This window comes from Drepanopeziza brunnea (assembly GCF_022702325.1).
Source record: "Drepanopeziza brunnea f. sp. 'multigermtubi' strain 214-2 chromosome Unknown ctg9, whole genome shotgun sequence".
NCBI classification, from domain to species: Eukaryota; Fungi; Ascomycota; class Leotiomycetes; order Helotiales; family Drepanopezizaceae; genus Drepanopeziza; species Drepanopeziza brunnea.
In genome coordinates this window covers 372,501-386,378 of record NW_027094072.1, presented here as the reverse complement: position 1 = coordinate 386,378, position 13,878 = coordinate 372,501, and the positions used below count along the sequence as shown (strand labels likewise).

The following is a 13,878-nucleotide window of genomic DNA, read 5'->3' as shown; positions in this document are numbered from 1 at the left end:
GTCCGAGGATCGCGGGGCAAGTTGGCGTGGCGACCGCGCGTTGTTGTAACGACATCACGTGTTAGATTTCACTCGCTTACCCCTTCTTACAACTTACCATAACCTTCATCATTTCCAAGATTCTGTACAATCTGCAATCTGCAACCTGCAATCTGCAATCTACAATCTACAATCGGCAATCTTCACGCCTCTGCATCACCCGTCAATTCCACTTTGTGAGGCGGCTAACCAAGATCTGCAATGCCTAGAACCCAGTGGGGCTGTTCTCAGAGCGAGCCCAGCCTTGCCTGCAGCAGCATGATCGCGGTCTTTCTTTCTCAGTCCTACAGTCTCCAGCTACTCAAGTCCATTCAGCCCGCAATTTTGTTTTAATTCTATGTACCATGCATTCAATACCATCCAATTTACGTGGCTCACGTTCTCGAAAAGGCTCACAGCGGCTGGACAGCTCCTTGTTGGAATCGCTTCTTATACCCACCCTTTCAAGTCTCTGGGGGTACAGAAAGCAGTACAAGGAAGGGCTGGCCTCTGATTTCCATGGTGTCTGGGGGAGGCAACATGCACGAAGCCGCTTTGCATTGCAGCCACCGGCTTCCTGCAACATCGTTGTCAGAGATCGAAGCAGGCAGGTATGTCGTGCGTACGAGGAGGAGCTTGATGCATTGGCATTTGCGCAGCCCTTTCCTGCGTGTGGCGCACATTGCCACATCTCACGATTGTTTACAAACCTACGGAGTTTCTAGAGATTCTATGCAGAAATACATGCATCTTCATACTGGCTGGCTAATGGCAAGCAGGCGGTCCAAATATCAATACAGCTCCAGGCTCAACCCGGTGTTGGATAAGGCTCGACGAGTTGTACTCGTTGAATCCAAGACATTGCAACTTATGCAAGTGCAATATAAATATCAGTCGGTTAGATGGTTCTGAACACGAGTGTTGCACAGTTTCGTTTACGAGCACATTTTAGAGTGGGACCGCCCCATGTGATCATCACGAGAACTTCGACTGGCCAGAAACTCCTCCGAAGCGGCTAAAGCCGTCTCTCGTCTCTATCTACAACTACATCCTGTCATTGATGCCTTGAGTCTGCAGGTGGGGGTCAGATTCCGGGTTCTACAGAGTACATACTGTTCCGTACACAAGCCTACCTAGTAGGACATGATTATTATCGAGGCTCTCCTGATGAAGCGAGGTCTATGATCCTGCAGCTGCTGTATTAATAGCGATGGAAACAGCAGAGCTCCGTAAAATTATCTTTTTTTTTCTTTCTTTGTCTCTCTCTTCTTCCTTCCTTTTTTTTTTTTTTTTTTTTTTTTTTTTTTTTTTTTTTTGGCGCGGCCGAGACGGTGGTTTTTCGTTATTTGTTCTTTGCACCCACCTTTTCTCCCCAGCCCGTGTCCGACCGGCCCGACGAATTGGAATCCCGACGAATTCCTGGCTTTAGCGGCCCGTCCTCCTTCATCTCCCTCGATACTCGTCTCGTATTTCATTTACTCATCAATCTAAGCGGTGGCATTGATTGGACGTTGGAGACCCATGATTCGTATGAATTTAAAAACAGCCGATACTTTTATTCAACGCGTGATTTTCTTCCCTGTTTTATTGGGTCATTCATTGATACGCCCCGTCCTTCCCCTTCCCTGCCGCGCGAGGAAAGGAGCGGTGAGTAGGATCCTAATCCTCGACGAGAATAGTGGAAAGCCACACTCGTCTACGGATTCGACTTGATTATCCTGGGCCCGATATCACGGTATTCGCTCACAATTTTGCTTTACTTGTTGCCATTTGTTAGTCGTCCGTTTTCAGGAACTGTCGCTATGGAATCGGGGAGCTCTCGCTCCAGGCCGTTCGGTGGTGGCACGACAATGTCCGGTGGCTCTCTCTTATCCGATAAGTATCATACCCCTACCACCTAAGATGTCGTGCGTTACAATAGCCCCGGCCAAGAGTGGACGGACCGTTACGGTACCGCCTTGTCTGTTTCTTTTTTATTTTCAGATCTGTAATCCGTAGATCTGTCCATGAGGGTCTTCATAAGCGACTCCTCGAATCGTGTTTCTGCTCCACACTCCGGATGGCAGGACTCATTAGGCTGCTTGCTATAGTTCGTCAAGCCCGCTCTAAATACAGTAGTAGTAATCCACTTCACCCACACCACCACACTACACCATGCGATGCGATGCGATGCGATGCACTGTGTTAGTGTGGCCGCTGCACTGCGTTTATACAAAGCTTGGCATGGGCAGGAGGCGCCAAACCACGACGACGACGTGGTCCATGTTCATTGGGGTAACCTTAAAACCGCCACGGGACTACTAGTAATACTTGGATCGGCGGTCCGGTGAGGAAATTGTCTTGACAAGTACGGTGAGAGGGGGCAATCGGCTTACCGAGACGATCGCCAATACTTCTAATTACTCCATCAACCGGCCGCCTTCAATTTGACTTCACGGCCTACGAATCTCCACTCCCCGAGCTTTCTCGACTCTGTACGGGATACTACTACTTGTACACCGGAGTCCAATTGTCCATTGGGAAGGTGCGCCTGAAGTATCAGCGCAAAGGCTATGAAACCGGCTAAGGGCTCTCCCTGTCGACGCCCATCATCCTCTTGTGCCCGGCCGGACCGATGATTGGATGTGTTCGAGCTGTGCGTAGCCGCTCTGCATAAGGCATGCAAGCACAGCAAGGGCCATATATCCATATCCAGTGAAAGCGTCTTGGAAAACGCTGCAGGGACCGCTGTCGGGCTTCGGACGGTGCAGGGGGGGTGGAGGCGGTGAGGTTGTACTTCTACAACTAGGAATGTAAGAATACGTGGGTCACGTATTGCCAATGAATTGCTCCTGGAAAAGAGGAGTACGACCAGTTGAGTCGAATCATGGAATCATGGCTACGCTTGTCTTGATCGAGCAGCAGCAGACACGATGGAGTGGGGTACGTTTTATCGCAAGACGGAACTCGAGAACTTCCGAGTCCTGGGCGTCAGCAGAGCGAGCGGACTTCCTCCCTCCTCCCTCCTCCCTCATCCCTCGAGACCATCATGGTGTTTCGGGGAGCCGCATCGACGCTGCAGAGACATACATACTTCTACATGCTTGGAGGATCTCCTGCGCTCCACGCCGCCGCCCAGGAGATTGGAGGAGGAGGAAACCCTGATCTCGCATCTTTCACGAAGAGATGTTTTCAATCTCGATCCAAGGGAATCAGCTCAGCAGCCTAGTAGTACTCTACCAGTGTTTCCCAAGAGACAAAGTCTGGTAGCAAGCAAGTAACTCTCCAATTTAGTAACAGAATGTTTGCTACTACTGCACTCTACTCCTGCTCGATGACGCATTCTTTCCCAAACGTTTTGAAGGTCAGATGAGACACGAGGTCGACGAACAATAATGCTTGGAAACCAATCGGACAGTGCAATTATAAACAGCTACGAGTTTAAACTTCGCTTGAGCTGAAGCATTATTCAACGGCATGCTGTACGAGGTATCTTTACGGCCCTTGCGTCGTGGCCAGACGGGTTGGCGTCTTCGAGGATGAATCGTGAATTTCGACAAGGGATGAGAGTGTGACGAGATGCTCGCCTATGACAGAAGAAATTCAAGCTACCATCTTCGAAGCAAGAAATCTGAATCAAGGCGAATAAATGGATGGCGTTCCGTGGCTTGGGGAACTGGCTGAAGCTCTCCGAGCCAGTGGTCTTCGACCACGAAGACGAGGCCAAATCTATGGTTGTCACAAGCTCTTGATACCGGGAGCAGCTGAGGGCAGGATGAATCAAAGCAATCACGTCCACGTTTTCCATCAGGCTACCAGGTACCGTACGGTCCGGGGACGATACGGTCCGGTCCGGTCCAACTGGCTGTTATTGTTATCAGAACCAGCCGTCGTGATCTGGGTCCACGCGATGTTGAGCTTATTATTCCGGGGACCACAACCGATATGTGAGCTCGTCAAATATTTCTTGAAGAGGATGGGTCCAAGACGAGCCTTGGCGTATAATAATTTCTCTTGCCAGGAAACAATGCCGCCGATCTGACTGGGACTGTGGAAAGAGAGCTAGTAAGTAGTAGCTGCCCAGTGCCTACTACCGGTATGTACGTACGTAGTATTACGTATATACGGAGTATTATTGCTTGCCTACCCTACCCTCCCTTTACCCAAGTCAATAATTATACTCGCTGTACCGCTCGGTACTTCACCTCAAAGCAGCAAACAGGTGCGGGCCAAGCAGTATGGCGTGGTGGGTTGTGGGTTGTAGGTTATGGGCCATTTCGGGAGATGCGGGAGGTTGGAATGGCTTCCTGCTTCCCGCACTGCAAATAACTTCCATGCGTCTTCTCTGCCCGCCAAAACGCACTTACGGTACTCTACCACATGTGCGGTAGTGTACATACATACACATACATACATACGTACATCCGTTCATAGCTTTCAGTCTGCCGGTCTGTAGGCGTGGACGTGAGCGTCGGGATCCCAGAAAATGCTCGAACAGACAGACAGACAGACAGACAGACAGACAGCAAGCAAGCAATCAGTCTAGAAGCCTGCGGAGGGCTGGGGTGCGGATAAGCGTGTTCCACCACACGATTACTATCATTATCTGAACACCCTAGCAGGAATGTCAAGAATTTCAAGGTCCACGTCCGGTGTCAGTATCGGATGGCGGCGAACTTGGATCATTGATACGTTCGCCTCTCTCTCCCTCTTTCTCGCTTCCACCTCGGCTGAAGAAGCATCTCTTCTCAAACTCGCCATTTTGACTTCATCGTCTTGGAGAGCTCCGCAATGGCCAATTGAAAAGATGGTTGAGTTACGATGATATCCTTGTCTCTGTTCACATGTGGGGAAATGCAAAGGGTCCGATGTCCAGGGACGAGTCGTCGAAACAATATTGATACGAAGTCGCGCTTGGCGGATTTCAAGCAGTTACGACTGACTAATTCTTTTTCCAAAGTACGGAGAATGAAGTATGCCGATTCCGATTCCTTTTGTTTGACAAGCCTCGGTTAAGATGTTGTACATGTCATGTCGGTCAGGAAGGCTGGATCATTGCGATCCCTTTCCCCGGGTACTGTACTTACCTAGGTAGCTACCTACCTTACATGCTGCCCGCCAGCTACCCAGCTACCAGCTACCAGCTACCAGCTACCCAGCCCGCCAGTGGTAGCCAGCCCGCCAGCCCGCCCGCTTTAGCAGACAGTCAGAGCTGCATAATCTGCTCGCTGCGCATCATGTCTACTGTAATAGTGGGAGTTGACCTACCAACTGTGGGCCAACTTTGGGGGCACTTCCCTAGTATTTACTGTATTATCTCTCTACAGATGCGATGCGAGGATGCCCACCCGATTGTTAATTTTGATTGCTATTAAACCGGAGAACATACGCCTCATGGTTCGTCCTTCTTACCGCAGAAGAGCCAGGCTATTTTGTGCATCTGCACTCATGCCAACTCCAAAAAGCTTCTGTCCAGCCCGCATAGGCGATTCGACTACACTCTGCACAGTGCGTGCGGCGGCAGTGCAGCAGGAAGTCAATTACTACGTACGCGGTCGGAGAATTGATCATGAACAGGCCCCAGCCTCCCTACAGAGTCGTTCGGCTCGTGCTCTGTGCGTTGCCTTTCAGGCTTGATCGCTGCACTGCAACTGCAACTGCAACTGCAACTGCGCTACACCTGTGCTGCTGCTGCTGCTGCTGCTACTGCAGACGGGATCGGGATCTTCTTGCTTTTGCATGTCACTCTTTTTCTTTCCTTCCTTTTGATACTCTCTAGCTAGCTAGCTTGCCCATGATCCAAACGGGCACTGCACTCAGACTGCAGATGCACATATGTACCCCGGAATTCATCTTGTGGAAACATGAAGATCCGCAAGCTATATTTTTTTGGGGGGGGGGGGGGGGGGGGAAACACGCAATGCGTTCGTTGAAAGGAGTCTCGAACACGGTTTTTGCGATTGCATATCCCACCCTCTCTTTCTTTTTAGCTTTGGCTGGGGACAGACCACAGGCAACAGATAGTAGCTTTTTCTCTTCTTCCTCATCAGCGGGCCGCGGCAGAGGCTGTATCCGTTGAGCCCCCAAGGGATGCCGGAGAATAGAGGTGATGCGTAAAGTAAATAAAGTAAATAAAGTAGGTCGGTACGACGTACCGGCCGATGTTTCTGATTTCATTTCTTGCCTTGTTATCCATCAGGTCAAACTGCAGGAGGGGCTCAAAGCGCACGAGGTCGTACCGGCGCTCATATCAGAGAGTCGCATCAGGGCTGCAACTGGAGGTGATCTGCGCGGGCTGGACCCCTTCCTCTCGCTCTCCCTCCGTACAAGAACTTCACACCGCGGAGGGAGGGGCGCTTCTGTTTCCATAGCGGGGGTTTGCATGCTTCTGAATTTTTTTCTTCCCTGTCTGGCGCCTGATGTGCAGCGCTGCTGCTGCTGATGCTGGTGCTGCTGCTGGTGCTGCTGGCTGGGCTTGAACCCGTTCGTTCGTTCGTTCTCCTAGACGCCGCGGTTCAAAGTCGAATCAAGAGCGGACGGGACCGTGCTGCGCGCTGCGACAGAGGACTGCGCGGTTACGGAGGGTTTTCACACGCAATGGTAGTGCATGCAGGAGAAGTCAAAAATCCCGTCCCGGGGGGGGGGGGAAGGGGGGGGCTCTTCCCTGATGTCAGAAATTCCTTAGTTGCTACGAAAAATCCCGGTCGCTTACGGTAGAGATGAGCATGTCCGAGTGGTGGCGGACGAGTTACTTTTCCGGATGATTAGGTGGTTCGGCGTGGCTGGAGTAAGCGCCGCTTCTGCCTGGGGAAGAGAGGGGATGGATGGCAGGGCATTTTGAATCATGTTCGACATGGCGAGATCGAGGACAAGGTGCTTTGTTTGTTTTGTTTTTGGTTTTTGTTTTTTTGTTGTTTTTTTTTGTTTTGGTAATTTCGTGTCTCGGTAGGTGGCGGGGGGGTTAGGTTTTGGGTGAACCCCTGGATCTGAACTATCTATTGTGTCCATCATCAAAGGCAATCTCTATGTAGCTACCTATCTATTTACAGCTATCTACCTATCTACCTATCTGTGTATCTATCAATCTATCAATCAATCTATCTATCTTTCTCCGTACGGAATCTGACAATCTGACAACCTGACAATCTGACAATCTGACAATCTGTCTCTCCGTCGGTGGCGGGACATCCCTGTGTCCGAGCGTGAGTTCTCTTGGCTGTTTACTTGCTGTATTGTTGATCTGATCCGATGGCAGGACATTAGTTATAGTAGCACTACGTACATTACAGCATGTCGGATATACGTAGTACTACTAGTACGTAGAAAAAGGGAAAAAGGGAAGAGGCCCGGCCACCGACTAACGGTAACCCTCTCGGCTCTCCTTCTTTCGGAGCTACCCCCCCAAACGGGTAATAGCCCTCCCATGTCCTAAAGAGGTAATGGTTTCCTCGTTTTTCCCTTGGCTTTTTGGCTTTTTTTTCGTTTATTCCCACTTACTCGCTCTGGGTGCTTGCTTCAGCTTCACGACCCCCCTCCCTTCCTTCACCGTGCCTTTACCAGCCTCTCTCTGCCCTCTGCCCCCGCGCTAGCTAGAGTAGAGCTCGGCCAGCAAGGCAAGCCTCTACCGATACTACGTACGTACGTACGTACAGTAGTACCTACCTCCCATACCACACGGCCCAGCCACGTTATTTCTTTTCCTCCCTTTTACGCTGTCCTCACTTCTCCCACTGATTCACCCAGCGGGCCGTTTCCTTTGTCCTTGGTTAATCCCGCCTTGATCTGATTGATTGCAGGCCCCGAGGGGGATGGATCGCGAGTCCCTACCTCGTGGGCGGGTGGGATGACGGATGTACGGTGGTCGTCAGTCTCTGGCTGATGGGGATTTTCCGTCTCTCGACCTGCGGCACCACCGCTGGCGACCTTTTCCTTCTGTCTTGCCCGGCTTTCCTTTCTCTCTTGCTGCCTTCCCACTGCTCCCGCGTCGATCAGCTTTCCCTCTTCAGGGCGCCGCTGCTGTATCGGCTGGCGGCACAGGAGATATCGGGCGACCTGCACCCTGTGGCTAGCTAGCCCGCCCGCTACCTAGGTTTACTCCGTCCGGACGCCATTTCCAGGCCCGGCTCGTGTCGCCTACTGCTAGCGTGCAATCCCGCTCAGCGACCGCAAGTTAACCGCAATACTACATACAGTACAGACCGATACGGACAGGACAGTCGCAGTCGCAGTCGCAGTCGCAGTCGCAATAGCAGTAGCAGTAGCAGTAGCAGTAGCAGTAGCAATAGCAATATTCCATCAATGCTTTATTAGCTACAGGGATCCTGTAGCGAATGGAAACGACGGCGGTAGAACTCCGGCTGTTCTTGTTTGGCAGCCACTCCAGCATCGGGTAGCCCCTTGCAGCCTAGTGCCGCTACTCGACATGCCGTGGCTAGGAAATTCTTGAATGACGGATAGGCTCTAGTTGTGGTTTTAGAAAGTACGTAGTACTACGTCGCAGGCGTAAGTATTACCCCTCGAGGGTAGGGAAAACAGGGGGTTTAAAGTGGAAACTAAACTTTTAAGGCACCCTCGAGGGGTAATACTTAGGCCTGTACCGTGGTACGTAGTACGTAGTACAACGTAGGAAGGTTTGATGGAGTCAGAAGTAGGTTCGGTATTGTACTACTCCTAGTACGTAGCTAATGAGCCTGGCAGTTTGGTCTATTCTGGTCTGGTCTGGACTAGTCTGGTCTGGTCTGGTCTGGTCGGTTTGGTCGACCTGGTCGGTCTGTCCTGTTCGTTCGCTCGCTCGCTTGTTTCTGAGGTTTCTTTCTGCTTCTCGCTTCTCTCTCTTTCGGTCTCTCTACGGTCTTTGCACTTCTCTCTCTCTCTCTCTCTCTCTCTCTCTCTCTCTCTCTCTCTCCCTCTTACACATACAGTCGGAGAATTGTGTATCCTCACCCCGACCACCGGCCAACATCAACACCACCACCACCACCAACCCTGCCTTGCCGGCCCCTCCCTTATCCCTGTGAACTTAACTCCACTCCACTCCGCTCCACTCCACCCCACTCCACTCCACTCCACTCAACTGAAGAGGCCAAGCACCAGAGAGGCCCCAGCTCAGAACCGCAAAGCCCATGCCCTGGCCCACGCCCACGCCCACGCCCGCGCACGCCCCCCAAAGCTGCAACATCCAGCAAACTCGCTTCGCTCTCTAATCCCACCCCGTCCCTCCCCCACCTCTTAGAGAGAGAGAAGAGAGAGAGAGGGAGAGAGAGAGAGGGAGAGAGAGAGAGAGTGTGTGTGTGTGTGTGTTGCCCTGCCCTGCCCTGCCCTGTTCTGCCTGCCCTGCCTGCCCTGCCTGTCCTGCCTGCCCTGTCCGCCCTTCCCTGCCTTGTCCGGTCCGGTCCTGTTTACTACTCGAACTGGGTCTGATCTCTACGGAATACTCTACTCTACTCTACTGGTACTTCACCAACCTTTACCTCCTCAACCTCTACCTTCTTCTCCTCTTCCTCCTCCTCCTCCTCCTCCTCTTCCTCCGCTTCTCTTCCCTCCCCTACTGCCACCGACCGACCTAAAAAAAAAAAATATCCCTCCCCCTCCCCCCCAACCACCCAAATCTTCTTCCTCCCAACCTCCTCCTCCTCCTCTACCGCTCTCCCTCTCCCCGCCATTTCTGGAAGATCCCTCTCTCGACGGCTCTTCCTTACGCTCGCTCCCCGACCTCTTCATTTTTCCTAGGTTGCAGCTTGCAGGTCTCGGAATCGCGAAAAAAAAAAAAAAAAGGTATGTGCTCTGGAACTCGTGGCACTTGCATCCACTCGCTATCCCCACTCAAGCAAGACTCTCTTGTCTCTTGCGCCTCCCTTCTTCCCATTGTATCCTTCATACTTCCTGCAAAGCCGACACTCATGGCTGTACCTGCATTATAGGTGGTCGAAAAAGTGCTTCAATCCCTTCCTCACCGTCCATTCCAGTACATACCAACAAGACAACAACCATCTCTCTCATCCACTCTACTCCCCTCCATTCCTCTCTCCTCACTCACGCTTCGCTTCACTCACCTGCGACCGCCGTGCCGTCATTACGAGATCAACGACCGCCCACGAAACGTTCCCCTACCCTCGAGAATACCGAAGCACGGATCAGAATCACGGAGCGGCAAAGAAGCAGCGCACAACAAGCATACCTGCAGCTTCGCGTAACCCGCTACAGCTGTCGTGGACCTGCAATCGCGATCCAATTGGATAGTCGGACTTCATCTTCAAGTCATTATTAACGACTTTCTACGAGCCACACGTCTTGCTGTTCGAGTCTTTGGAGGAAGAGGAAAAAAAAAAAAGACCAACCATTATTCACGGAGTCGTTTTTGCGCTTCATGCATTTTTGTGCTTCACGACAGATAAACGAACCAGCCCCCTCCCCACTATCCACTATCTGCAATAGTTGTAAAGCCTTGTCGCAAGGCTGCTGTTCTCCTGAGAAGACCAAAAACCAACCCGACTTGACGGATTTTCATGACCAAATATCATTCACTCAATTACAGCCATCTCGAATCATCAACGGCATCCTTTGCGCAATCGTTCGCAGAGACCTGTGAACCCCCCCACGTCCCTCTTCGCGGCTCTTAATTGAGTCTGTCAGTGAATCGTCCTCTACGGACTCGACCGCCGAAACCGAAAAGCTGGATCTCCCGCCGATATCCCAAGTGCAAACCCGGGGACCCTCAGACCTGCCGTACTATAATCATCACGCCGCACAGCGATCGCTGTATGCGAATGATAGGTTGCCCTCCCTGCCTTTGCCACAGCCGCAACAGGCATACTCGTCCGGTACATCATCACCTCGGGGTGGCTCCCTTGGGTCCTCGATCCTGAACGGTAGTTCGCACTCCTCCTACACGACGGCGTCGTCGTCGAACGGACCGAAAACCCCATCTCCGCCTCTGACCAGCCATACGGGCCTCCCGATTTCCCTCTCTTCGCACGCCTCCTACCAGACCACCCCGCCTTCGTCGGATCCCGCGTTCTCGTACGGCCAGCAAGATTCGTACTCCAACAACATGAATCACGGCCCGCAGGAGATGTATTATCCCATTTCGAACGGCCAGCCTCCGGCACCCCAAACCGTCACATCCTCCGGTGGTATGGGACATTACCCGCAACAGCACCAGCACCAGCACCAGCACCAGCAGCCCCCGTTGTTGCAACCGGGGCCGGCGCAATACTCCCCGGCGCCGCATCCATACCCCCAATATGGCTACCAAAACGGTCTGACCTCCCCGCAATCCGCAGGCCACCAGGTTTCGGGCGCGATGGGCCCGCAAGGAAATGTGTTGCCCTTGCCAGCCATTGGTCAACCGATGCCGGGCCCCGGGTATGGCGCGGCGCAACCCGGATTTGATACTACGGGACAAGTCGCTCCTCCGGGCATGAAGCCGAGGGTCACGGCGACGTTGTGGGAAGACGAGGGCAGTCTGTGCTTTCAAGTCGAGGCGAAGGGTGTTTGCGTTGCCAGACGCGAGGGTAGGTGTGAGAACGTCGATGGGTGCGAGGCGCGCTGACAATTCGCAGATAACCAAATGATCAACGGGACGAAACTGTTGAATGTGGCTGGCATGACGCGAGGCCGCAGAGATGGTATCCTGAAGAGTGAAAAGATGAGACACGTGGTCAAGATTGGCCCCATGCATCTCAAAGGAGTCTGGTGAGCTTTGGAAGGAGACCCGGAGGCGATGTCGGCCCAAGCTAATGAACTGGCTGCAGGATTCCATATGATCGAGCTCTCGACTTTGCGAACAAGGAAAAGATTACGGAATTGTTATATCCTCTGTTCGTCCATAACATCGGGGCTCTCCTGTATCATCCCACAAACCAGACTCGGACGAACGCGGTCATGGCAGCTGCCGAGAAGAGGAAGCTGGAGCAAAACCAGATGCGAAATCTTCAAGCGCCAGGCCTTCCATCTCTCCATCAACACCATCACCATTCTATGAACAGCTCGATAGGCGGTTCCCTGCCTGGCTCCCAACACTCGATCGCGCCGCACCCTAATGTAGGCCGTCCAGGAATGGATAGAGCGCACACATTCCCAACTCCGCCGACAAGTGCTTCGAGCGTAATGGGGAACATGGGGAGCTCAGACGGCAACTTTCAATGGGGTCCACCGGGACCGATGGGTGGTGTCCAAGGTACAAATTCCCTGTCTATAGACACGGGTCTGAGCAACACACGTTCAATGCCAACTACTCCAGCAACGACACCTCCAGGAAACTCGATTCAGGGTATGCAACAATACCAGCAAAGCTCACAGCAACCCTACGACTCCTCGCGGCAGATGTACTCGGCTCCCCCGCCTCAACAGAATGCCTACCCGCAATCTGCGCCGGGTCAGCAAGACATGTCAAGGTACCCTCAACCAAACGCGTATATCAAGAATGAGATGGGCCCCCCCACAGGCAGAGCTCCTGAGTCGGAAAATGGCCACCACGATCCCAAAGACAGCAACGGCATGATCCACCACGGCCAAGGTCAAAACCAGGTTGGGCACAGCCAGGGTGAGGATGAGGCAGATCATGAGCACGAAGCAGAGTATACCCATGGAAATCCAGCAAGCTATGATTCCAGTAGAGGACCATACAGCTACTCCCATGGCTCTGCCGTAGGCGGTTTACCGGGAGAGCATACACACCTATCGCCTGAGATGACCGGCTCCCCCAACCACCCAGCATCTGGACGCGCAACGCCGAGAACAGCGTCTGCTCCTCAACCCTACTTCACCAGCCAACAACAAGGATACAACACCCCTCCGCGAGTTCAGCCGCCATCCAGTAATCTTTATAATGTAATCAGTAGTGAGCGTGGAACCGCGAATGGTAGCACCGGTGGTGACGTGTACGCCCCTCAGCCTGATATGGGTAACTCAATGTCGAATGGCTACGCCGCACAGCAACCCGTGATGAACGGAGCCCCAGCCAGTAACAAGCGTGGACGCGATGACGAGGACGATGGTCGACCTTCCAGCAGAGGGCCAGGCGGTGAGATGGACTTGAAGAGACGGAAAACGATACGCGAAGGATCCGTCTCTGGACCTCCAAGTTACGATCCCGCTCCTCTGAACCGCGCCCGAACCACCGTCACCCAAAGACGGCGATGACCCCCTCTCTTTACCCTCTCCAAACAGACTTCTGTACTTTCTAATTGGGATCGGGCCATCTCTCCCCTGGACCCCGAGCCACCTTGCCAAACAAATCTTGGTCTCGACCTTCGAACATATAAAACCCTCCAATCACCACACTCCTTGAAAGAAGAGCCCTTTTTTCCTTCTTTTTTCGCGTCACGACTGTTCTTGTACTGGCTGAGCTACAGCCCGGCACTGTTCTACTTCTATGACAACGAGCTTTACGACTTTGATTACTTTGATGACGGGGAACCAGTCGCAACACGGCGTCTTGGCTCTTCCTCACATGGCTGACGAATTACGCTGTGCAAGGATACACGGGACGAGGACATGCATGCGTTTCTACGCAGATCCACTCATGAGATGAATATGAATGGACGGCGAAGGACGGATGCCCTTTATTTTCCTCTGTTCTCTTTTTTTCTTTGTTCGTTTTCGTTTCCCTCAGTATACAACCTCATGGCCCGTGGCAAAGCACGCAAAGGAGGGAATGAGACGACGCAAAATAAAAAAAACCGCCTGATATGAACCTAGGCGGGATGTGTGACTAGGACGGGTTGCCGGGGCGCAGCCTGTTCCGTCAGAACCGTGGTGTTTTTTTTGTTTACCTTTTTCTCTTTTTTCTATGGCGGATTGCTTTTGCTCCTTTTGAATTTTGATTCCCTTGAGTTTACTACCACTACATTTTGATGATGACCTTATGACGACCTTCTC

The 13,878-nt window shown here is 52.5% G+C and overlaps 1 protein-coding gene across 1 annotated transcript; it reads left to right on the top strand.

Annotated features, from left to right (window-relative positions):
• Positions 1–10,502: 10,502 nt before the first annotated feature.
• L3040_005517 (uncharacterized protein) lies at positions 10,503–13,140 on the top strand (the record flags this gene model as incomplete). The annotated part of the gene is made up of 4 exons (XM_007295895.2): positions 10,503–10,567; positions 10,630–11,510; positions 11,559–11,691; positions 11,751–13,140. The coding sequence occupies 4 exons, from the start codon at positions 10,503–10,505 to the stop codon at positions 13,138–13,140; spliced, it is 2,469 nt and encodes an 822-aa protein (XP_007295957.2).
• Between the last annotated feature and the right edge of the window lie 738 nt (positions 13,141–13,878).